Source organism: Oryctolagus cuniculus, chromosome 8, assembly GCF_964237555.1.
Source record: "Oryctolagus cuniculus chromosome 8, mOryCun1.1, whole genome shotgun sequence".
Lineage (NCBI taxonomy): Eukaryota > Metazoa > Chordata > Mammalia > Lagomorpha > Leporidae > Oryctolagus > Oryctolagus cuniculus.
In genome coordinates, this window is record NC_091439.1 from 81,987,446 (window position 1) to 82,012,543 (window position 25,098).

Sequence of the window (25,098 nt, forward strand, 5' to 3'; positions counted from 1 at the left end):
CTCTCTGTGTATCTTTGACTTTCACGTGAATAAATAAATCTTTAAAAAAAGGGGGGGGGTAGAAGAAAATGTAAAATAATTCTCTAAGGAAATGAGTTGTCAGACAATGGGGAGGGCCCAATGAGATCAGTTAGCACAGCTCTACATTTCAAGAGAGTTGATATTGTATGCAAAGGAATAATTTTAAAGATAAACTTTGGAATCAAAGCAATGTGAAGTCAACAGAAAGGAAATTGGCAGAAAGTAGTCAGGTTAATGAATTAAATTTCATAACAGAATTAATGAATTATCTGAAGAAAGGTTTTAGAGGCAGTGAAGTAAAAGAATTACAGAGGGTACACAGAATATGGGAGGATAGAAATAGGAAATTTTGGAGGTAGTTTGGTTATTGTTAACAACTAGCATGACCATAGGAGTAGGTTTTGGGCTGAGATGGGAAAGAGGCCAAGAGTATTGGGAGACTTCTCCCTCCATATATCACTACCACAGATGATGACAGGAGTAATGGTAGAAAAAGACTGAGTGAGGCATTTAAGTCTTCTTTTTTTTTTAAGATTTATTTACTATTTATTTGAAAAGCAGAGTTAGAGAGCAGCAGAGGCAGAGAGAAAAAGAGATTGATTTTTCACATGCAGGTTTACTCCCCAAATGGCCACAACATCCAGGGCAGAGTTAGAATGAAGCCAAGGGGCTGGCGCTGTGGCGTAGCGGGTAAAGCTGTTGCATGCACTGCCAGCATCCCATATGGGCACCAGTTCAAGTCTCAGCTGTTCCACTTCCCATCCAGCTCTCTGCTATGGCCTGGGGAAGCAGTAGAAGATGGCCCAAGTCTTTGGTCCCCTGCACCCATGTGGGAAGACCCAGAGGAAACTCCTGGCTCCTGGCTTTGGATTGGCACAGTTCCAGCCATTGCGGCCAATTGGGGAATAAACCAGTGCATGAAAGACCTCTCTCCCTCTCTTTCTGCCTCTCCTTTTCTCTGTGTAACTCTAACTTTCAAATAAATAAATAAATGTTAAAAAAAAAAAAAAAAAAAAAAAGAATGAAGCCAGGAGTTTCTTCTGGGTCTCCCATGCAGGTGCAGGGAGACTTGGGCCATCTTGTACTGCTTTCTCAGGCACATTAGCAGGGAGCTGGATCAGAAGTGGAGCAGCCAGGACTCTAACAGGCACCCATATGGGATTCTGGCACTTCAGGTGGTGGCTTTACCTACTGTGCCACAGCACTAGCCCTATGGCATTTAAATCTTCAATTAACAAGGGGGAGTGACTAACAAGACTAACAAATTTATACAGCAAAGTAGATTAATAGATATTATGCTTTCATGACAGGAACTTGGGGGAGTCTGGGGTTATTGAAGGAGTTTTCAGTAGTGGTCCAAAAGCTTAAATAAAAATTAAGGAGAATTTCTTCCTACTTCCAAGGTGCAGTGTCACAAGGCTTGTAAGGATAAAATAGCCTCTATCTGAATCAACAAGAAGCAGTCTCTAGAAGCTGCTGGGATGTTCAGAGAAGAGGAGAGGGATATAGATCTACATGTTAAAAAATAGGACAGCAGTAGAGCAATACCTTAAATGTACAACTCAGTGCTCCTTTGTGTACCACAAACTGTTGTTTCCCACAGAACTTTTCCGACACCAAATACATGGTGTTTTCCTTCATGTCAACAACCAGTTCTGCAACTCTTTGGATATTGGCTGAGTGTCCTACAATTTAATTCATCTCTGACACTAAATACCTGAAGTTGTCATCAGATCGCACAACTTAGGGAATCAGTCCCACAATATTGCCCCGCTTTAGGTGCCAGTTGGGAGTCTCAGGACTCCCGTTTTCATCAGTCAGTTACAAACAGATCAAAAGGTTCCTGTAACCCTCCCTTTGGGTTTGATAATTTGCTAGAACGACTTAGAGGATGTTATGGAGACTTCGTTCCAAAGGTATAATCAGTTATTAACTCAATATCCGGCCTTTCCCCTCTCCCTCAAGATTGGAGAGGGAGATCTCAAAAGTTCTAGGCTTCTCATCAAGGCTTGGTCTTTCTGGAAACCAGCTCCTGCCTGAGCTATTGAGGGACCCAACAGGTGTTTCCTCATTCTAACAAAAGAGGCTCCTATCACCCAAAAAGTCACAAGGGGTTTAGGAGCTCTGTGTCAGAAACTGGAGTCAAAAGCCAAATATCAGAATAAAAGATTATCTTATCACCGTCTATGGTTCAGGAAACTACAAGGGTTTTAGGAACTGTTTGTCAGGAATCAAAGGCACAGATCAAAATCAAATATGTACATGTAATATTATATCATATTATATTCAAATATGTAATATATATATTTGCCACACTGTGTAATGTAAAAAATTCTTCTCAAATGAAAGAAATTAAATTTCTTTAAATTCTTGATATCTTGATTTTAACATGGAGTTTATTTAGCCTTAAAACAGTGGTTTTCTTTCTTATTTTTATTTTTTGACATCTAATCCTTACTTTTCTCCTTTTTTTTTCTGTAGCAGACAGTATGAAACACCCCTTGAAGGCAACTTAATTAATCAAGAGATCATGCTAAAACGGCAAGAAGAAGAAATGATGCAACTGCAAGCCAGAATGGCCCTCAGACAGTCTCGGTTGAGCCTGTACCCAGGAGACACAATCAAAGCTTCCATGCTTGACATCACCAGGGATCCATTAAGGGAAATTGCCCTAGAAACAGCCATGACACAAAGAAAGCTGAGGGTAACTTGATTTTCAGGTTATGACATCTACACTTGCTCTCACAGGGAATTGTTAGGTAAAAAAATGCTGTAGGTATGCTAAAATTACATATAGGTCAAATTGAAATTCCATATTAGTTTCCACTAGGATTAAATATCTTGTTGGTTGATATTAAAATACTTAGCTGTTTTCATTTTTAAAATAACATTAGATGGCTTTATAGTGTCTTAGCTGTCTATTTTAAAAGTCTGTTTATGAGCCTTGAAATCAGCTGGCTTTATTCAGTATTGTAGAAGGTTATTTTTTAATATTAAGCAATGTATTATCCCACCAATTGATATTTGAGATGGAAAGTTCAAAGTTTGTTCAGAAGCTCAAGAATGCTGTCAGATATATTTCCATCTTTCTGGTTTGTCATTCCCAGAATTTGGGCAAACATTTGCTTTATAGTTAAAAGATGTCTATATTCATTCACTCCAGCCATCGTGTTCTCACATTACAGTATCCAAAGACAGGAAGGAACTAGTCTGCATCTTACATCTTAGGGGGGAGATTTTTTAATGTATATATTCTTCTAGTTGGGCCTATATATCACCATATTCTTACCTACTCTGGAGATTATAAATTTATCATCACCAATTTGTAATATTACTTTAAAATAATTTTTAAAATTAAAATAATGATAGTAAACTTGTTATAACCTAAATTTTTTTTTTCTTTTTGATATAGTACTTTGAAAGTATATTGCCCTATACTGGTTTTGATTTGAGTTTATTGCTTTAAATTATATTAGCACATTTTTATGCTCTGATCTGAAGTTTAGGATTCAAACTTCCTTTAGTATTCTAAGGAAAAAAAAGTTTTTTGGTGAAAATTACATTGAATTATCAACTGGAATACATGGATTTTATTCCTTATGATGGTGTCTTATGACATTATTTAAATTGTTAAGCCTCTTTATGCCTCAGTATGCTAATTTTATAAATATGGAATTAGGTTGCAATTTATAAGACACTGTTCAATTTTAAAGTGTTTAGATTTCAATAAGATATAACTGAAAGAAAGATCAATAACACTTCATGGTTTATCATTATAACCAATACTTATGTCAAAATTAAGTAACAGGCAGTATACCATACAAAATAGTTTGGGCTTCCAATATAAAAACTAAGTTAGCAGCATAAATGGCGCACACATACACTCACACAAACCTATTTCCTAAACCAACAGCTTCAGAGAGCTAATCTGGGACCAGTGATTCATGAACTGTAGATTGTACCTTTGCAGTGTGTCACTTTTCTGTGCCATCTCCTTGAAAAATCTCTGTTTACTTTGCAGACAGTCATTATTTGGCTATTTGAAAGTAAGCATTTTTTTCATCAGAGATATACTATATTAACAATTAGATAATTTCAACTACTGATCATTAAAGGAGTGCCTTGCATTTTTTCCTAAAAGGAGCAGGAGCTCACGTTTTTAGGCTGAAAAAGGATGCTAGTATTTGCAGAACAGTTTCACAGTTGAATTGATATTTTTTCCCAAAGCATACATTTTTAGGTTTTTTTCCCCCATTTCCTTTTGGTTCAGACACATTTTAACTTGTTCATGCATGATCTGTGCGTCCCATGACAAACCTTTTTTTTTTTCCTACTGTTTCTGTTCTTGTTTAAAGTCTGTCCTATCGGTTCATTGACTATTAACAAACCCTTAATGTTAAACTTTTACTTAAATGATATCTCTCACGTGTTACACACCTGGTTAGTTTGATAGAATTCCCACTGCAAGCAACTAGACGAGCTGCACAACCAAATGTGAAAGCCAACAAAAACAAAACTCCAGTAACTTCTGTTAGTTTACACACACATACACACACACTTGTCTTTGGACTCAAGATTAGTCCTGTATTCATTTTAGTTTCGCCCATTTGTACATGATCTTTCAGTCTGTTCTCAGTCATTGTCCAACCTGGAGTCCAATTTGCTTTAAGTTATCTCCTAAACTAATAGTCCCCTCTTGGCTAAAAGAAGCAGACTCTACTTTGCCCATCTCTTGAGTCCCTCCCCCCACCATTTCCTTCTAAATGGCATTGACAAGATCAGAGGCTATGTAATATCTGTACTATGTCTTGTTACTCTCTAAAACACAAAAGCACAGGGTCTCAGGGTTCCAAAATCATGATTTCTGATAGATATGTAGATTTTGTAGGCAACAAGTAGCTGTCCTTTAACTGTAACTCATTTTAGATTGAATATCACCCTCTGAAACAACGAGATTCTCTTTAGTCACTTCACACAGTAGCAGTACTAAGCCTAATCGTTACATGAGCTGGATAGCCATGATTTACTTTAAAAATTAAGGCTTTTGGCCGGCACCGCGGCTTACTAGGCTAATCTTTTTTTTTTTTTTTTTTTTTTTTGACAGGCAGAGTGGACAGTGAGAGAGAGAGAGACAGAGAGAAAGGTCTTCCTTTGCTGTTGGTTCACCCTCCAATGGCCGCCGCTGCAGCCGGCGCACCGCGCTGATCCGATGGCAGGAGCCAGGATCCAGGTGCTTTTCCTGGTCTCCCATGGGGTGCAGGGCCCAAGCACCTGGGCCATCCTCCACTGCACTCCCTGGCCATAGCAGAGAGCTGGCCTGGAAGAGGGGCAACCGGGACAGAATCCGGCGCCCCAACCGGGACTAGAACCCGGTGTGCCGGCGCCGCAAGGTGGAGGGCTAGGCTAATCTTCCGCCTGAGGCGCCGGCACCTTGGGTTCTAGTCCTGGTTGGGGCGCCTGTTCTGTCCCAGTTGCCCCTCTTCCAGTCCAGCTCTCTGCTGTGCCCCAGGAAGGCAGTGGAAGATGGCCCAAGTGCTTGGGCCCTGCACCCACATGGGAGACCAGGAGGAAGCGCCTGGCTCCTGGCTTCGGATCGGCACAGTGCAGAAGGAAGACCTTTCTTTCTGTCTCTCTCTCTCACTGTCTAACTCTGCCTGTCAAAAAATAAAAATAAATAATAGATAAATAAAAAAAAATAAATAAAATAAAAATAAATAAATAGATAGATAAATAAAAGAAATTTTTTGTTAGAACTTAATTTAAGGCATGTTCCATTCCTATTTTGGGGAAACTCCAATGTTTTCTTTATTGAAAGTTTTTGCATTTGTTTTTGGTGACCTAGCTAATATCTCGTAACTTCATGTGTAATTTACTACTATTACATTATTTTCCTTTCAAGGAAAGAACTAGAATAAATAATAAAAGCTGTTACTTCTATTTGTGTGATTTGTAGAACTTCTTTGGCCCCGAGTTTGTGAAAATGACAATTGAACCATTTGTATCTTTGGATTTGCCACGGTCTATCCTTGTAAGTATTAAAACCAATTTGTGTCAATCTTAGAAAATAATTTGACAGTTTTCTGTTTAAAAACAAGTGAAAATTCTTATGATAATTGTTTTAATAAATGCTTTTTTTTCTGATTGTAGACCAAGAAAGGGAAGAATGAGGATAACAGAAGAAAAGTAAACATAATGCTTTTGAGTGGGCAGAGACTGGAACTGACCTGTGATACCAAAACTATATGTAAAGATGTGTTTGATATGGTTGTGGCTCATATTGGCTTAGTGGAGCACCATTTGTTTGCTTTAGCTACCCTAAAAGGTACCAAGACATTTAAATTCAAAGTATACTACAGAAACTTGGCAATAAGCTAACCTCTATACTTATTTTTTTTAAGGTTTGCTTTATTTATTTGAAAGTCAGTTTGGGCCTGGCCAAAGCCAGGAGCCTAGACCCAAGGATTTGGGCCGGTTTGCTGCTGCACTACGATGCCAGCCCCTCTGTAACTGTTTTCATGTCTGGCCTCATTTGGGGAGATAGTAACTAAATGAGCAAGTTAGCCTTGAAAAGTTGCAATGAGTTAGGAACTCCTTTTCTCCTCCCAGCTATGTACATTTTTTATAGCTATGTTTATTATTATTTTAAATTTTCCCAATGATTGAAATTGAGTTATTTCACGTATCTTTTTTTAAGATTTGTTTATTATATTTGAAATGCATAGTTACAGAGACAGAGAGGTAGAGACATAGAGTTCTTTCATCACTGGTTCACTCCCCAGATGGCTGCAACAGCTGGAGCTGGGCTGGTCAAAAGCCAGGAGCCAGAGCTTCTACCAGGTCTCCTACATGGGCACAGGGGCCCAAGCACTTGGGCCGTCTTCCACTGCTTTCCCAGGCTGTTAGCAGGGAGCTGAATCAGAAGTGGAGCAGCCGACACTGGAATCAGTGCCCACGTGAGATGCCAGCACCACAGGTGGCAGCCCTTCCCACTATGCCACAGTGCCGACCCCCGTTTCACGTATTTTACGCATTCTATCCTGAACTGCATGACTTCTACTACCATATCAGTCTCAGTGCTCAGCCTCAGTAGAAGCCTCTCCACCTTAACAGAGTTCCCATAGCTTTCACAGGCTCTTTGAGTTTAATCTTCTCTAATAATCATTGTATTTAGAAATTACTCTTCAAATTTCAGAATCCTATTTACTCAAAATTTAATTTATAAATTTTAGACAATAACGTGCCATAAATGACAATTGAAAGGTAAAATAAGTAAAATGAATCTGAAACTAAATTGTGATAATGTCTTTATTTGAAAATAAATGTTTCCTTTAACATAGTGCATTAAATTCTTGTACTTTAAAAATGAGTAATTCATTTTGTACAATATCCAATAAGTACTAAATTAGTAGCAACTGAGGTCTATTACTTTACTAATTTCATTTTTAGACTAATCAGGTAACACTATGTGAAGATATTCAACTAATCACAATTTCTATTTACAATATATCTAATTACTTAAATATTCTGGAGAAAACAGATTTCATTAAATAATCATTTAATTTGGAAAGAGTTAGTAATAAGTTATGGGCTTATAAAATAAAAATACATAAATGATGACTCATTCCTATTATGCTTCACCTGATAGCTCAATAGTAGTAAATAATAGCTAATATTATTCAGTGCATAAAATTACCTTGTTTAATCAAGTGTTTATATCCATTACATCATTTGAGCCTTACAGCAGTCTTATAAAGCAAGAATTATTACTATATTGATTAGTCAGACAATAAGTTGATATCCATAGAGAAAAAATATAATTTATTCAGTGTCATACAGATGATACATCATGTGACCAGGAACTGAATCCAGGTCTATCTTTAGGGCCCCATTCTTAAAAGACTAAGCAATATGGCCTCTTATCCCTGTACCAGGCTTTAGTGCTCTGTGCCATCCTTCTTAACAATCTTGTTTTATTCCCATATAATACTGTTTTGTGTAAATTTGACCCCAAAATGAAGATATCAGAAGAGAACATTAAAAGTATTTTTATATGAATGTTTTTCTCATTCTGTTTTAGATAATGAATATTTCTTTGTTGATCCTGATTTAAAATTAACCAAAGTGGCCCCAGATGGATGGAAGGAAGAACCAAAGAAAAAGAGTAAAGCTACTGTTAATTTTACTTTGTTTTTCCGAATTAAATTTTTCATGGATGATGTCAGTCTAATACAGTGAGTACATGAAAGTTTCTCCTTCACTCTTTTTGGCATTTCCCTATATTGACTCTTTAGCTTACTGATACTGAATTTTTTTTATTCCACAATAATGTCTTTATCCCAAAAGAAATACAGTAGTTCCTGCTTATCTGCAATTTCAATAACCCACATTCTATTGTAATCTGAAAATGTTGAATGAGGAATTCCAGAAATAAACAGTTTTAAACTGCATGCTGTTCTGATTAGTGAGACACAATCTTGCATATCCTGCTTTGTCCTGTCCTGACATGAGTCATCCCTTTGTCCAGCATATCCATGTTGTGTATGCCACCCCCCTCAGTCATGGAGTAGCCCTCTCAGTTGGCAGATCAACTGCACCACCATGTCATGAAGCTTGTGTTCCAGTAGCCCTTATTTCTTTAACAATGGCCCCCAGAGCACAGGAGTAGTGATGCTGGCACTTGGATATGCCTAAGAGAAGCCATAAAGCGTTTCCTGTAAATGAAAAAATGAATGTTCTTAATGTGAAAAGCAAATCATCTGCTGAAGCTCCCAGGATGCACGGTTAAGTAACGGTGTTAGTCTCCTATTGTGCCTAATTTATATAGTATCATAGGTAGATGATAGGAGAAAACATGGTACATACAGGCTTTGATGCTATCCTTGGTTTCAAGGATCCACTGAGGATCTTAGAACATATCTCCTGTGGATAAAAGGGGCAACTGTATTTCCTTCGACTTGGTTTGTTGAACTCTTGTGCCTTAAAACTTAAAGAGCTGGTGTTGTGGCATAGCAGGTTAAGCTGATGCCTACAACACCAGGATACCATATGGAAGCGCTAGTTAGAATCCTGACTTCTCTGCTCCAGCTCCCTTCTGATGTCTTTGGGAAAGCAGCAAAAGATGACCCAAGCACTTGGACCCTTGTCACCCACACGGGAGACCAGATAGAGTTCCTGGCTTCTACCTTAGGCCTGGCCTAACCCCTGCTATTGCAGCCATTTGGGGAACGAACCAGTAGATGGAAGGTCTCTTTCTCTTTTTCTCTTTCTCTTTCTTTCTTTCTCTTTCTCTTTCTCTTTCTCTCTCTCTCTCTTCCTCTTCCTCTTCCTCTTTTTCTCTTTCTCTTTATTTCTCTCTCTGTGTTACTCTGCCTTTCAAATAAATAAAATAAAATTAACTTAATCATAAATCATCTTGGAAACTAAATTTATATGCTAATAATAAAAATTGCCCCAAGATTCAAATCAAAAGCCTAGATGTTTCTGTGTGTTTGTTTACTTTTTTTCAGACATACTCTGACTTGTCATCAGTATTACCTTCAGCTGCGGAAAGATATTCTGGAGGAGAGGATGCACTGTGATGATGAGACTTCCTTATTGTTGGCATCTTTGGCTCTCCAGGCTGAGTATGGAGATTATCAACCAGAGGTAGGATTTGGTTTTTCCTCCAGAACCACTTTTTTTTTTTTCAAAGATTATTTATTTGAAAGGCAGAGTTATACAGAGAAAGAAGGAGAGGCAGAGAAAGAGGTCTTCCACCCGCTGGTTCACTCCCCAGTTGGCTGCAACGGCTGGAGCTGCGCCAATCCAAAGCCGGGAGCCAGGAGCTTCCTCTGGGTCTCCCGCATGGGTGCAGGGGCCCAAGGACTTGGGCCATCTTCCACTGCTTTCCCAGACCATAGCAGAGAGCTAGAACGGGACTCGAACTGTTGCCCATATGGGATGCTGGCACTACAGGCGGTAGCTTTACCCACTATTCCACAGTGCCAGCCACAGGACCACTTTTTAATTGATGTTCTTTTCCTTAGCATAATTAAGTTCTAAACTGGCTTGAGGTGTGTGATGTTTGGATCTGAAGAGTTTTGAGGTTTATTTGATGCCTCAGAATGACCAAACTCCTTATGTACATTGCTTTTATGAAATCATACTGTTTTAAAATGATCCTATTTTGGAGCTGGCTTGGTGGTGCCGTAGTTAAGCCGCTACTCATGACACCCACATCACATATTGGAGTGCCTGGATTTGAGTCCTGCCTCTGCTTCAAATCCAGCTTCCTGCTAATGCTACCGTGGAAGACAGCGCATCATGGCTCAAATACTTGGGTGCTTACCATCCATGTGAGAGACCTGGATAGAATTCTAGGCTCCAGGCTTTAAAGCCTGTCCTAATCCCAGCCGTTGTTGGCATTTAGGGAATCAACCAGCAAACAGAAGATCTCTCTCTGTCTCTCTCTCTTGACCCACATACCCCACCACCACTCTGTTTTTCAAATAAATAAACTTTAAAAAGGAGTTTAGGCAAGTTCAGAGTTGGTGAACTCAAGGGGCTTCCATAGCCTAGACAGCTCATAGCAAGAGTCTCGGGTGATTGCTGATGTCATAAATAAGAGTGCCAATTGTTAAATCAACAACGGGAGTCACTGAGTACAGGCTCCCCATGTAGGATCTCTGTCCTTAATGTGTTTTACTATGAAACTTAAAAACAACACTACTAGTCAAACAATGCCCTATACCTTGTGCGGTTGTGTGAGTGCAGCCTGTTGAAATCCTTGCTTAGTGTATACTAAGTTGATCTTCTGTATATGAAGGTAATTGAAAATGAAACTCGATGAAGGGCAGGATGGGAGAGGGAGTGGGAGAGGGGAGGGCCGCGGGAGGGAGGGAGGTTGGGGGGGAGCCACAACAATACAAAAGTTGCACTTTGTAAATTCACATTTATTAAATTAAAAAAAATAAATAATAAAAAAAAGGAGTTTAGGGATATATAGCACTTACCTCTCCTTCTCCCAGGTTCTGACTAACAAAGACTAGACACAGTGGTTATTAGCCAAATAAAGATTAGAAGGATCTTCTACCTTCCACACAGATCCACAGAGTGATGGGCTTGGAACCTAGCAGAGCTCACTCCATGGACAACTCACTGTCTATTCAAAGTCTAATATTTCTAAACACAAGCAATCTAAGAGGAAGCAAGGGCCAAGAGACTGTGCCACTGCAACAGCAACCTTCATACTGATCCTTAACTCTAGTGACATGAGATGTTTGAATGTCACTCTCCTCCAGCTAGCCAATCAGGTTTGTCACTCTGCCTCATTGAAGGAAAGAGAAAAACTGATGCATTTCTTTTGAAACTCATTCCTCAAAAAGAGAAGTAGAAATAAAAGTATTTCCTCTGTTGGCCAAGGCAAGGCCTTTAAGATAGGAGCAAGAGGGAAGGTGCAATACAGTAAAGGGCAAACAGTTATTACCAAAGCATTCTCCTCTCTAGGTTCATGGAGTGTCTTATTTTAGACTGGAGCATTATCTGCCTGCCAGAGTAATGGAGAAACTTGATTTATCCTATATAAAAGAAGAGTTGCCTAAACTGCATCATACCTATGTGGGAGCATCTGAGAAGGAGACGGAGTTAGAATTTTTGAAGGTAAGCTTTCAAAATTACAAACAATAATTTTTTTTCCAAAATAAGATATGTTGAAGGGGTTAGGCATTTGGCAGAGTGGTTCAGATACCATTTAGGACGAACACATCCCAAGCAGTTAAGTACTTGGGTTTGAGTTTTACCTCCGACTCCCGATCCCAACTTCCTGCTGATGCACACTGTGAGGTGACTCAAGTACTTGGGTCCCTCCCATATGGGCGACCCAGATAGTGTCCTTGGCTCCTGGCTCTAACCTGGCCCAGCCCCCACTGTTGCAGACATTTGGGGAGTGAACCAGAAACCAGGGAGTGCATGTCCCGAATGGTATCTGAACCACTGTGCCAAAACTATGTTCACACAAAAATATATGTTCAGTGTTTGTAGCAGCTTTATAGCTACCAACTAAGACAAAAATGTCCCCTTGTGTTGCTTTTACTCAATCTCCTCCTTAACCACTAGCTCCTGGAAACTTCTGATTTGCTGTCTATTATCATAGTTTTTTCTTTTCTTGGATTTCATATAAATAACCATGCATTCTTTTCCATCTTTCTTCACTTGGAATTAAACCCTTGAAATTCAGCATTCTATGGTATCTATCAGTAGTTTTTTTTTTTTTAATTGCTGAATAGTTTTCCCTTGTACAGATATGGAACAATTTGTTTATTTTTATTAGTTGCCAAATTGTGGTTGTATAAGTGAGTCCCAGTTTATTTGCTTTACTACTCGTATATCTTCTTTACTGATCTGATAAAACTTTTGTTCATGTTTGTATCTCATTATGTCTCCATCTCTGGAACTAAATATTCTTTTATATTGTAGATATAATTCTTTTATCATATTGTATATTTTACATATATTTATCTCCCAGCCTGTGGATTGCCTTTATTTTCTTAACAATTGACTTTTGATGAACAGGTTTTTTTAAAAAAATTAAATGTTTTCTTTTATGATGAATGCTGTTTTCTCCTGTGTTTTCTCCCTTTTCTTTTTCTTAAAAATTTATTTGAAAAGCAGAGTAACAATGGGGGAGGTGGAAGGGTATCTTCAGTTCATTGGTTCAATCCCCAGATAGCCACAACAGCTAGGGGTGGAGCCTGGAACTCCATTTAGATCTCTCCATGTGGGTGGCAGGGGCCCAAGTACTTGGGCCATCTTCTCCTGCTTTCCCAGGCACATTAGCAAGGAGCTGGATTGGAAGTAGAGCAGCCTGGACTAAAACCAACATTCATTTGGGATGCCAGCACTGTGAGCAGTGGCTTAACATGGTATGCCACAACACTGACTGGGCCCTGAGAAGCAAGTTTCTAATGTTAATAAAGTTTAAATTATCAACTTTTTCTGCTGTGGCTCATGCTTTTTATGTAACATCTAAGAAATCTTTACCTGGGGGTTGCACCATGGTTCACTTGGCTAATCCTGCACCTGCGGTGCCGGCATCCCATTTGGGCACCGGGTTCTAATCCCAGTTGTTCCTCTTCCAGTCCAGCTTTCTGCTGTGGCCCGGGTAGGCAGTGGAGGATGGCCCAAGTCCTTGGGCCCTGCACCCACATGGGAGACCAGGAGGAAGCACCTGGCTCCTGGCTTTGGATCGGTGTAGTTCTGGCTGTAGCAGCCATTTGGGGAGTGAACCAACGAAAGGAAGACCTTTCTCTCTGTCTCTCTATCTGTCAAATAAAAAAAGAAGAAAAGAGAAGAAAAGAAATCTTTGCCTAATCCAATGTCATGTAGATTTTCTAAGTTTTGTACTTTTAGTTTCTGTATTTAAATCTCAGGTCCATTTTCACATATCAGGTAAAGTAAGGTTTGAGATATTCTTTTTGCATCTGAATATGTTTTCCCAGCAAGAAAAGAATTTACTTTCCACATTAAACTATATTATTACAAACTCTATATCTTTACATCACCTTTTGCCAAACTGTATCACTATGGTATGGTTTTGTTCCATTAGGTCTGCCAAAGACTGACAGAATATGGAGTTCATTTTCATAGGATTCACCCTGAGAAAAAATCACAAACAGGAATTTTGCTTGGAGTCTGTGCTAAAGGTGTCCTTGTGTTTGAAGTTCACAATGGAGTTCGCACGTTGGTCCTTCGCTTTCCATGGAGGGAAACCAAGAAGATTTCTTTTTCTGTATGTCCATTTTAACCTCTTTTAAATATATTAATTGGTATTAGCAGTTTCCATTGTAACATAATAAACCGATTTCCCTTAAGTACACTTTAGAACCTACCCTTCAGTAGGGCCAAAATGTCGCAATACTATTTAACTCTTCCTTCTGAGTTGAAGGAAATATCTTTGGGATTTTGTTTGTTTCTGATTTTCTCAGAAAGTAGTTTTGAAAAGACTGCTATATATTCCTAGCTGGTTATGTGCCCAGTTAACTTCAGTTAAATCACAACCAAGCTGAATTCCCTGTTAAGTCAGAACTTATTCTCGTGATATAAGTTCTCACATGGAAACCCCTGGTAATGTTTGAAGAGGAGTAATTAACTCCAGTGAACCTTGTCTCCCTTAATAAATCTCTCACAGACAGTGTTATTTGATTGTTCTCAGAGGTTCAGAGATTTATTAGATTTATTTATTTATGAACTTGTCCTTTGACTTCCTGCAGTTTTTATGTTCTAGTGTATACTCTATAGAAGTAAAGTTAGAAAATGATTTTTAAGAAAAGAATGTATTTATGGAAGATAGTGAGATATAAAGGCAAATTTTAATTTTGGACATAGTTGGAGTATCTGAACATTGAAGTGCCCTTAGAAAACCCCAGATGAATTTAAAATATGTTCAGTTATTTGTTTTCCTAGTGGTTCTCAGGGACTACTGACACCATTAGTTCATACATGAACTACTGAAATACAATCTCACTAGAACACTATTTATAAGAATGTTGAAGTACCCTGGATAATATCCAACCCACGGAACTTTGAAATTAGTTCTAGACCTAATGGTTAGTTGGTTGATTTCCTACAAAACCTAGAGGTATCATTAAGATTACCAAAAAATAATATATTCTCAGGAAATCCCAGACTACCCTCATCATCCCAGGATTGTCAAGGCCAAGAAATTACCTGGGTTTAATTTGCCATTCAGCAGTTAAAATGCTGGTGTCTGTCTGAGGGAAATGTTAGATAAATTAAGTACAAGGCACAGGTCAAATAATCATATTGCATTAAGCTCCATGTCACTTGGCAAGCTACCACAGGAGCCCCCATTTGTAGTACTAACTGTAATTGGCTCATTTTTAAAGGTCTGCTGTAACAGAAAATAGATCGTATTCCCATGCAAACTATTCCTGTATTTAACAGCACAGTTTATTCTGGAGTTGTTTCTCTAGCCAAGAGTTCTCCTTTATAACCATCCTTTTCCATCATCAACTTCAGAGGAGATGGAAAAAGTCATGCGTCAGCCTTTTCATCTCTCACACTGAGTCCCCTCAAGCACATTTCTTGTCCAGCTCCTCAGTTAACACTGAGAGATTATCTGATTTTTTCTCATTTGTTTCAAACCTGTGTATCGTTCATAGTTATTAAAATATCTAATATCACTTTTCATTATTATTTTAGACTTGTAACCTATCCTTGGCCTTTTTTGAGGGTGTACCCCTTTGGTGCCTCTGTCTGTTTTATTACAGACACCAGTTCCAGAGTTCTCTTGTCTAACAGACTAAGGAGATTCAGTTTTTCCATATTTAGGCTTCAATAAGTGAATGAGCTCTACAGCTGTGGCAGTCAATGTCCTTACAAATTACTTAACAGCAGTTAATGGTATTTTTAATAGAAAAAAAATCCCTATTGAAGAGTTACTAGATATACTTATGCTAATCAAGATACTAGTTTGGTGTTACTATATTTTTAACTCCTCTGTAACACTTGATGGTTTCATTTTTTTAACAGAGAAGACAAGTTTAGTCCCAGAGATTTCATTAACGATATTTAACTAGAATTAAATAATGTTTGTTTTTATAGCATTGTTATAGTCACAGCTGGATTCTATTTACTAAATGTAGTACTGGTTTTCTTTTTACGGCTGTAATATGAAGATTCTTTAAAGTGATTTTTTGTAGGTAAGAAAAGTCATTTTTAAAATTTCTAAATAAGGCCGGCGCCGTGGCTCAATAAGCTAATCCTCCGCCTTGCCGTGCCGGCACACCGGGTTTCTAATCCCGGTCGGGGCGCCGGATTCTGTCCCAGTTGCCCCTCTTCCAGGCCAGCTCTCTACTGTGGCCAGGGAGTGCAAAGGAGGATGGCCCAAGTGCTTGGGCCCTGCACCCGCATGGGAGACCAGGAGAAGCACCTGGCTCCTGGCTTCGGATCAGCATGGTGCGCCGGCCACAGCGGCCACTGGAGGGTGAACCAACGGTAAAAGGAAGACCTCTCTCTCTCTCACTGTCCACTCTGCCTGTCAAAAAAAAAAATTCTAAATAAACAAAACCAGATATTATGAATATAGCAGCTGCATGAATAAAGTTTGGGTAATACTTTATCATATCTTTTGTGAGGCTGCTGAATTTGCCCTTGCTGTGCCTATTTCTGCACTGGAAGTAAAGACAGGAGGCACAAAGCAGAGAGAGTAATTTGCGCAACAGACTGGACTTAAGCAATTCTCCGGAGACATTACTCCTGGACCCTAGCACATGGAATGCTAGTCTTTTAAGGCATGTGGATCACCTCCAAGCCTCAGCACAAATTTTGAGATGCCCTCTTGTGCAAGAGATAGTCATTTTTCAAGAAACATCAGAGACATAAAACTGGTTAGCTATTTTCCTACTTTTCCTGAATTTATCAAGAATTGCCATCCCTAAACACCAGTGCATTTCATTTCTCAGTGCAGCAGTTACATTATCCAGTACCACTCCATTTCCACATTTTCCTAACTTCTCACAACTTCTGTCCTAGCCATCATCCCACCCAGATAGACTGGACTTGCTTTATATGTTAATTTTAAACATTCTTGTTGAATTTCAGTTTCTGCACCCAGGGGAATAGAGTACATACAAGGGAGCTTCAAAAATGTTTCTGGAAATATAGAATTAAAAGATAATATGTATTTCCATGAACTTGTTGAAGTCCCCTGTATTTCTTTTTCAAACAGTTTTGGTTTTTGTAAGCATTGTTATAACCTAAAAATGCCAATAATCTCAATAATTTCCCTTGCTGGAGACGTGTTTATAATTTTCTTAGGCTGTAACTGTTAAAAGTGGTAAAAAGTAGGCCGGCACCGTGGCTCACTTGGCTAATCCTCCACCTGCAGTGCCAGCACCCCAGGTTCTAGTCCCGCTTGGGGCACCGGATTCTGTCCCAGTTGCTCCTCTTCCAGTCCAGCTCTTTGCTGTGCCCAGGAAGGCAGTGGAGGATGGCCCAAGTGCTTGGGCCCTGTACCCGCATGGGAGACTAGGAGGAAGCACCTGGCTCCTGGCTTCGGATCGGTGCAGCGCGCCAGCCGTAGCAACCATTTGGGGGGTGAACCAACAGAAGGAAGACCTTTCTCTCTGTTTCTCTCTCTCTCTCACTGTCTAACTCTGCCTGTCAAAAAAAAAAGTGGTAAAAAGTATTATTTTATTTCCTGAATTTTTAGTAATTATATAGGAGTATATTTTCTATGTTTATATTAGAAGTACATCAAGTAATATCCATGCCTAATATGGGGAATATAAATAATATTTATAATATTAATCCTAGGAAATCATCCTAATAATGAATAATACTGTTTAATATTGTAGAAAAAGAAAATCACATTGCAAAATACATCAGATGGAATAAAACATTCCTTCCAGACAGAAAACAGTAAAGTATGCCAGTACCTGCTGCACCTCTGCTCCTCCCAGCATAAGTTCCAGCTACAGATGAGAGCAAGACAGAGCAACCAAGATGCCCAAGAGATTGGTAAGGAAAAGACTATTTCAGAAGGCTCCAGGTTATATGCAATTTACCACAAATTTTAAAAGAGCTTCTGTGTTCAGTTAAAAAATATATACAGTTTAAATGACTGAATCAAGTCCATAAAGATGTCACAAATGAAGCTGAGATTCCGATTTCATGTTCACTTTGAAAAAGTAACCCAGGTCAGTCAGAGTATATCTCATGAAATATCTATTTTATATGTACAATAGACTAGTTAATGTAAATATTACAAAATTTGGTCCATGTTCTGTACCAACAGTGAACTTACACACTTTCTGAGAGGACAAAACCAATGAATATGAAACAATAATGCCAAATACAAGGTTTGAAACTTTAATTATCTCATTCAGACTCCCAAGAAGAGAGTGGAGGTTAGAGTACTGGAGAGTTGGCATTTGAATTGGATTTGAAGGAGAAAAATAATCTAAGTAGATTGGAGATAGACAGAGGGGTTTTCCAGGTGAGGGAAAGAACACAAGAAGCAAGGTAGAGGATGCAGGCAGTGAGGTGGAGGAATATGCACCCAGGACAGTGAAAAGATGTAGTTTTGTGGATGGAGGGTTTATCACCTGTTTATTTAGTGTATGTTCCTGTTCTGAGATTGAGATGAATAATCGCAGCACTGAATATAAGTGGTCAGGAAGGTGGTTTCACAGTCTTTTGAAGAGGAACCAGCAGGAGAAACTAATTCAGCTGTGAAAAAAATAGCTCAGTCAGACCTGAAGTAGTTACGGCTTCCTCTGCAAGGCCACATGTAGATTAAAGTTACACAAAATGCAGTTCTTCACAGTAAATGCTGTAGACTCAAGTGAAACATTCTGAAGGATGATTTAAAAATTTATTGACGTAGCACTGATGACCTTATACCTCAGAACTCTATGAAAACTTTCCTTGAACTTTCTCACACTCCAAAATCTTACAGAAAATAGTTTCCCTATAGGATCAGTCTGCTGTGTTGGCAGCCTGTGAATATATACCTTTCAGAATTGAGTTGGGAGTGGGAGGATATATGCTTATTTGATGTGAATGTTCCAAGAAACGGAAACTTAGAAAATCATAATCTTTGGCAACTGGGTCCCGTTTTCCTCAGAGATGGTTTTTAATCTACTGAAATATAATCATTGCTGTAAACCAATTTCATTATGATATTTCTTTCCCTGATTTCCTATGTTAAAATGTGTATGCTCTTATATATTTCAAAGTATAGTGAAATATTAAACCTATTAAGGCTCTTGGGATTCCCACTTGGACCAATTTTTATTCAGTAGAAATGAGAATTGAAAACCTTTGGATCTCAACATTGCTTCTACTATGAGACAGGATAGTGTGATAGTTGAGAACATGAACTCTGAAACCAAGCTGCCAGTATTCTAACTTGGCTCTATTCCTTACAAGTTCTAAAACCTTGGGTAAACTCCTTAAACTCTGCCTTTGTTTCTCTATCCATTAAATAATTATCATAATGTTAATGCCTACATCATAAGGTTGTGAAGAGGAAATTAATTGATACATGTAGAACACTTTAAAAGTGCTGGTATAGATATTCATAATTTTATATAATATAATAAATTATATATTTATATTATATAATATATTATATATAATAATTTTTATTATAATCACCATCCATCTTATTTTACCACTACTACTAGCAGCAGAAGGTAATACTACTATACTATGTACCACTATACTATTTTTCAGCAGTAGTGGTGGTGGTAATGGAAATGGTGGTGGTAGCAGTAGTAATTGGATAACCTTAGTCTTTTTGGAATCTCATTTTCTTCACTCATTTAGAGGGAATGCTCTATGTATCTCAGGTTTACTCCTAGAATCACAACAGCTATGTATACTTGGATTTATATGTGAAATACTTTAGGATAGTAACTACCCATATTTTCCCCCAGATTTTTTTTGAACTTTCCAAGGAATTATTTCCTACTTATAATGAGTTTAAACGGAACTATCTGCCTATTTAATTATCTGTACTAGACAATTACAAATAACTAATCTTATCTCTAGGATATTTATGAGACAACAAATAAATGTATGATTCTTCTCTAAAATCATAGAATATTGGTGCTAGAAAGAACCTTAAAAGCCATTAAGTCCAAATTTTTACTAATGAGGAAACAGGTTCAGAGAAGAAAGTGTCTGACCACACCTCATGATTCGAGGTCAGATTAGGCTAAAACCCTATCTGTCATTCCTAATGCAGTATTCCTTCTATTTGATGAGCTCCCCAAGAACCAGTTTGCATGGAATTAAATGAAGATTAAAAATCACTTACTGAGAATTTACTATTATAAGTGCCAAATATGATAGGATAACAGGATAAATGAAGTTCCTCTCTTCAAAATAGCATACAGTTAACTTGAGAGATATAAGGAAGCACCAAATGATACAAGGAACTGAACAACAGCAGAAACAGACATTGAAAAGGGTGAATTGCTGGCTGAGTGTGGAACTAGGAAGTCTTTGAATTCAAATTGGAAACATTAGCATCAGGATACAGTCTCATTCCTATATCCTGTTCTTTGTGGATGCTCCTTGCTGGAGTCTTTCCCAAGTGAATAGTAGTAGGACAGACAAGACAAGGGGATGACTTATGGTCCCCATATGCAATATGTTAAGTCCTAACCAAGAGTTGGCTGTGTGAATGTATTTGAATAGCATAAGCCCTGATATGTTCACAAAACAGACAAAACCTAAACTGAACTGGCTAGTCTTCTCACTCCCAAAGTTTAGTCAACATTTTCCTTACAGATAAAGAAGTCCGCTGGGTATAAAGTCGGTTCTAGGTAATTAAATCGGAATAAGACTCCGTTTTGCATCTTTTGTTTAAAGACTGCTGTCAAAAGAATATAGAAATAGTGCTATCTGTTCCAGTAAACAATTACATATTTTAAGCTAAAGATGATTTGGGGAATTTTAAAAGTGTCATTTTAACTTGATGTCCACTCTTACTTCAGAGAAAGAATGTTGAATTAACTTTGTGATAATGAGACATGTTTATTAAATTTCATTATGATACATGAATATTAAAATTTTAAAAATGTTTTCTGATATGGTTTCTACCTAAGGTAAAATTTCAATTCTTAATAATCCTGAACTAGAATATAAGTGAAATAGAATATACAGACCTAAGTCAATAATCATTTGACAGTTTATTGGTAAAAGGAAGTTTTCCAAGCAGTTTTGCACAGTGGTCAAGCTTTATTCCATATGGAGTTCAACAACAGGTTGCTACTTTCCAAGGGGGACCAAAGGGAGTGCCTTTTGTTGTGGGTTACTAAATACATGAACAACTAAATGGTACTTTAGTTACATATGATGCAGTTCTTTTGCTAACAGCCTCAAAAGTTAAAGTATCTAAATTTAGTCTCTTCTGAAGACTTTGCAAATGCATTCAGGAGTAAAAGGTATTTAAGCATTAAGAGATCTCCAGCTCCCTAAGTCATGTTAATTTACAGATATCAAAACACCAAGAAGATTTATACTATTTCATTCTCCCGTGACTCTTTTGCCTCAGTTAAATCATGAAGTCAACAAGGTGGGAATGTGGTGCTGGTGTAATAGTGAAAAAATAATAGAAATAATTTTCCTGAAAAGCTTTTTTTTTGTGTGGGGAGGGATTTACAGTATTATTGAGAGATAATTCACATACTATATAATTCACCCATGTAAAGGATGCAGTTCAGTGGTTTTACTATATTCAGAGTTGTGTACCATTGTTACATTCTACCTTAAGCTTTTAAAAATCTAATAATCAAGAACTTCTCTGGGCAAAACTTTGGTTCCACACAACTTCTTTTTTAGGCATGTATTCACCATATCCACCCGTCCTGGTCTCACCTCCCTCACCTCATCCTTGGTTTGCTGATATTTTATCAGAGACACTAGCATGCTTGAAAATTTCTCTGTTAAATGTCATTCTCATTTCTTATACCCTTAAGGAATTTGGGGTCAGCAGGCCTGAACCCCAAATATTATTGGATCCAAGATAATCATTAGGTGAAGAAGGAAAAGCAGACTAAACTATGGGTGAGAGAAAACTAAAAGTATGGAGAGATGGCATGAAAAACAGGATCTTCAAGCCTCCTTTTTAAAGCCCTTGATTGCCACACTTTGAAAGCTATCTGATTAGGGTGGCAAAAAAATGAATGAAAACTGCATGCTGTATTTTATTTATTAAAATAATTCTTCGCATAAAGATACTGCGGTTTTTCCATCATGTAAAGCAATCCTATTTCCTTGTAGAGAGAGCTTCGTTTAGGAGCCTGAATCTCCAAGCAGAGTCCGTTAGAGGATTTAACATGGGACGAGCCATCAGCACTGGCAGTCTGGCCAGCAGCACCCTGAACAAACTTGCCGTTCGACCTTTGTCAGTCCAGGCTGAGATTCTGAAGAGGCTGTCCTGCTCAGAGCTGTCGCTTTACCAGCCATTGCAAAACAGTTCAAAAGAGAAGAGTGACAAAGCTTCATGGGAGGAAAAGCCTAGAGGGATGAGTAAATCATACCATGATCTCAGTCAGGCCTCTCTCTATCCTCATCGGAAAAATGTTGTTGTTAACATGGACTCTCCACCACAAGCCGTTGTGGAAATGGTGGGAAAATCTTTTCACCAGATGGCAAGATCTGATACAGAATCTTTGGCAGAACTCACAAAACCTAATAAGTAAGAACATGCTGAACTCAAACTACATATATTTGTAAATTCTACATTTCATACATTTGTTTTTCTTTTGACATTTTATTATTTGCACCATATTTTTTTTTACATTGACACTTCCCCTCCTACCTTCCTTTTCCCTCTGTAGTTCAAAGTCTGTTGCAAGTTTAAATAGAAGTCCTGAAAGGAGGAAACATGAATCAGACTCCTCATCCATTGAAGACCCTGGTCAAGCCTATGTTATAGGTCAGCATAAACAAGCTTACCTCTTTCTCCCATACTTCATGCTCATAGTAAAGTGAACAAGATCATGTTAATTACTAAGAAATTGTTTTGGGTTCTGTGTCCTAATTGCCAAAGCCATGAATATAAAGTTTTAGAATAATGTGACATGCACCAAATTCCATCAAAAATTGATTTGCCAAGTGATTGCCTCATGGAGCAGGCCATTTCCTAGCTTCCTTTTGGTCACAGTAGCCATGGCAGTTGTTTTGAGAGGACCCAGATGGTCTTGTACTATTGCTTTGGATTTCTTCCTCTGTTCTTCACAGGCCCATGTGAGTGAAATCCAGTAATGCAATATTCTATTAAGAAAGGTTTAGTTAGGGTGCTTTCAACTTAGCATAAGTGAAATTGTCTTTAAAAAGATAATTTTATGAAATGTGCTAAGGTTGACAAAATATAAATTCTTAATTAATTTAAGTATCTTCAAATTCTTCGAGGTAGTTGTGACTTTATAATTACATGCAGAAGTTGCGTGTGTGTTTGTAAATACACCCACAGTGCACTTTGTAGTTCAAGTGCCCTCTACCTTCTGCATCTTAAGAGGAAAGCTCAGTGGAGTCAGTCTTTCAGAACAGCTGTTTAAGCATAAATTATTTGAGCTATTATGACTCAAGGTATCTAACAGCCAGGGAGACAAAAGGGAAATAAGTACACACTCTTGTGTTGTACCAAATGATAGTTCTTAACCTTTGCCTTGACCCAAAGTTTGTTAATTTAGCCCTAATTACCCAAAGTTAAAAAATATTTGTTTGTCTTATAAGTAGTTTTGGGGGTCTGTGGAGTAAATGCAATCAGAAGAAAGCTCTACATTATAGCTTATGAACATCTATGGAAAGTGACATTGCTTTATTGATGTAGGCTTCCACACCTTTCAGAGATTATACTATCATCAGTGTAAGTTAAACTTGTTAAAAAATATTTAGGCAGATTAAAAGCAAGATTGCATCCTATAGATAGCCCACCCTGTGTGTTGAAAATGGTCAGAGAGGCTGGTTCAGAAATACTTGTTAAAGAATGCTTGTATATAATGGGATCTCATAGATTCTAACCTATTTTCATTAGAAGAGCTTTGGACTATGTGAAAAATACATCATATATCAGAAAGACAATACTAAATACTCTATAGAAAAAACACAGATAAAAAAATCACTCAGAAAAGGGTCACTATTTTCTGCATTTTTTATTTGTTATTCATACTTACTTAATTTTGAATTATTTTCTTTTCCATATAACAAGTGTTTTTAAAAATCCTTTCAGTTTCATCATTTCGTGTTTGACATATCAAAATGTCAGTCAGAAACCATACATTTGCATTTAATCTTATGTTGTAAGATAAGTCAGTATGCTTAATTACTATTTTAAAATAGTAAATGTACCCACTGCAGAAAGACATTTTTCTTAGTGTGAATGAAAGAAAGTGTTGCTGCCTTAATGTTTTGTTGATTTTTATGAATTTATCAGAAGGAATTACTTCTGTGTCTAGTATCTGAGCATTTTATAAAATGTCTAATAATTTAATTTATACTACAGGAGTGACTATGCATAGTTCTGGAAATTCTTCATCCCAAGTACCCTTAAAAGAAAATGGTAGGTTAACAAAATGTTTTCCCCCTCATTTCCATCATATCTTGTCTCTTTCCTGTGCCTTATGAGATATTCTCAGACCTAACAAGTCTTCAATTCCATGCCAAGGATTTAGGCCTACATTGGAGTCAAAGAAGAGTTGTATTTTTCAGCCTCATAGTGACATGACGAGACCTGTGCTTTAGGCTAATGTTGATTAAATAAACAAATGATAAATTAGAGGTAAGGACACTAATTGAGAAACTAATACAGTAGTTCAGTTAAGAGATAATTTTGATCAAAAGGAGTTTTAACTGAAGTGATTATTTTAAAGGTACACTTGAACTGAATTTTGAAATGACAAGATTTATTCAGACAAAACAGTAGAGATAAGATTTCCGAATCAAGAGAAAAATGTAATCAGAGGGGTCTCCACCACAGCATGAGCACCTCAGATTTCTTACCTGCACTGAATTTAAAGCATCTACATATATAACAACTCGATTAATAATGTGTCTGTCATGGTAATAATTATTGAGTGCTTAATGTGTGCCTGACACTATTCTAAGTACTTTACATATATTTCTTTTAATCCCCATAACAGCCCAATGAATAGGATGTTGTTATTATTTTCTTTTCACAAATGAGAAACCAAAGCATAGAGAGGTTTGAGTTATGCAGAGGTCCCGGAGCTAGCAAGTTACAGAGCAGTGATTTGAACACAGGCCATCTGCCCATGTGCTAATCTGCCCTTGAGACTGTCTCCTGGCATAATAATGCCTTCTTGCTCATATATATTATTTCTCCCAGCTAAACTTTTAAAAGAAGCTGGCTAATAATCTATTCAGGGATGAGGACTTGAAATGTGTTTTAACTTAGGTTGTGATGGAAAACAATATGAATTTGCACTGGATAGCCAATGAGCGGGTGCAGGTTAGTTTCTGTGTTTAAACCTTTAGATGCCTCATCTCACACCTGCCCCCTACGGAATGGTTAAACCATCTTTCAGCAGTGTCCCCAGCTTG

General features: G+C 37.8%; 1 protein-coding gene across 8 annotated transcripts in view; it reads left to right on the forward strand.

The window, feature by feature from the left end:
• Window positions 1–25,098, forward strand: part of PTPN13 (protein tyrosine phosphatase non-receptor type 13) — a 240,775-nt gene that overhangs the window by 139,816 nt on the left and 75,861 nt on the right. For 4 of the 8 annotated variants that reach the window (XM_008267633.4, XM_008267635.4, XM_051819595.2 and 1 more), the window contains 11 exons: window positions 2,503–2,725; window positions 5,975–6,049; window positions 6,169–6,343; window positions 8,099–8,252; window positions 9,528–9,666; window positions 11,506–11,658; window positions 13,604–13,786; window positions 17,376–17,538; window positions 21,814–22,231; window positions 22,374–22,471; window positions 24,041–24,097. In XM_008267633.4, the coding sequence (XP_008265855.2) occupies window positions 2,503–2,725; window positions 5,975–6,049; window positions 6,169–6,343; window positions 8,099–8,252; window positions 9,528–9,666; window positions 11,506–11,658; window positions 13,604–13,786; window positions 17,376–17,538; window positions 21,814–22,231; window positions 22,374–22,471; window positions 24,041–24,097 (1,838 nt within the window). The remainder of the gene's footprint in view (window positions 1–2,502; window positions 2,726–5,974; window positions 6,050–6,168; window positions 6,344–8,098; window positions 8,253–9,527; window positions 9,667–11,505; window positions 11,659–13,603; window positions 13,787–17,375; window positions 17,539–21,813; window positions 22,232–22,373; window positions 22,472–24,040; window positions 24,098–25,098) is intronic. The other 4 variants (XM_051819592.2, XM_051819593.2, XM_008267637.4 and 1 more) reach the window with 2 other exon arrangements.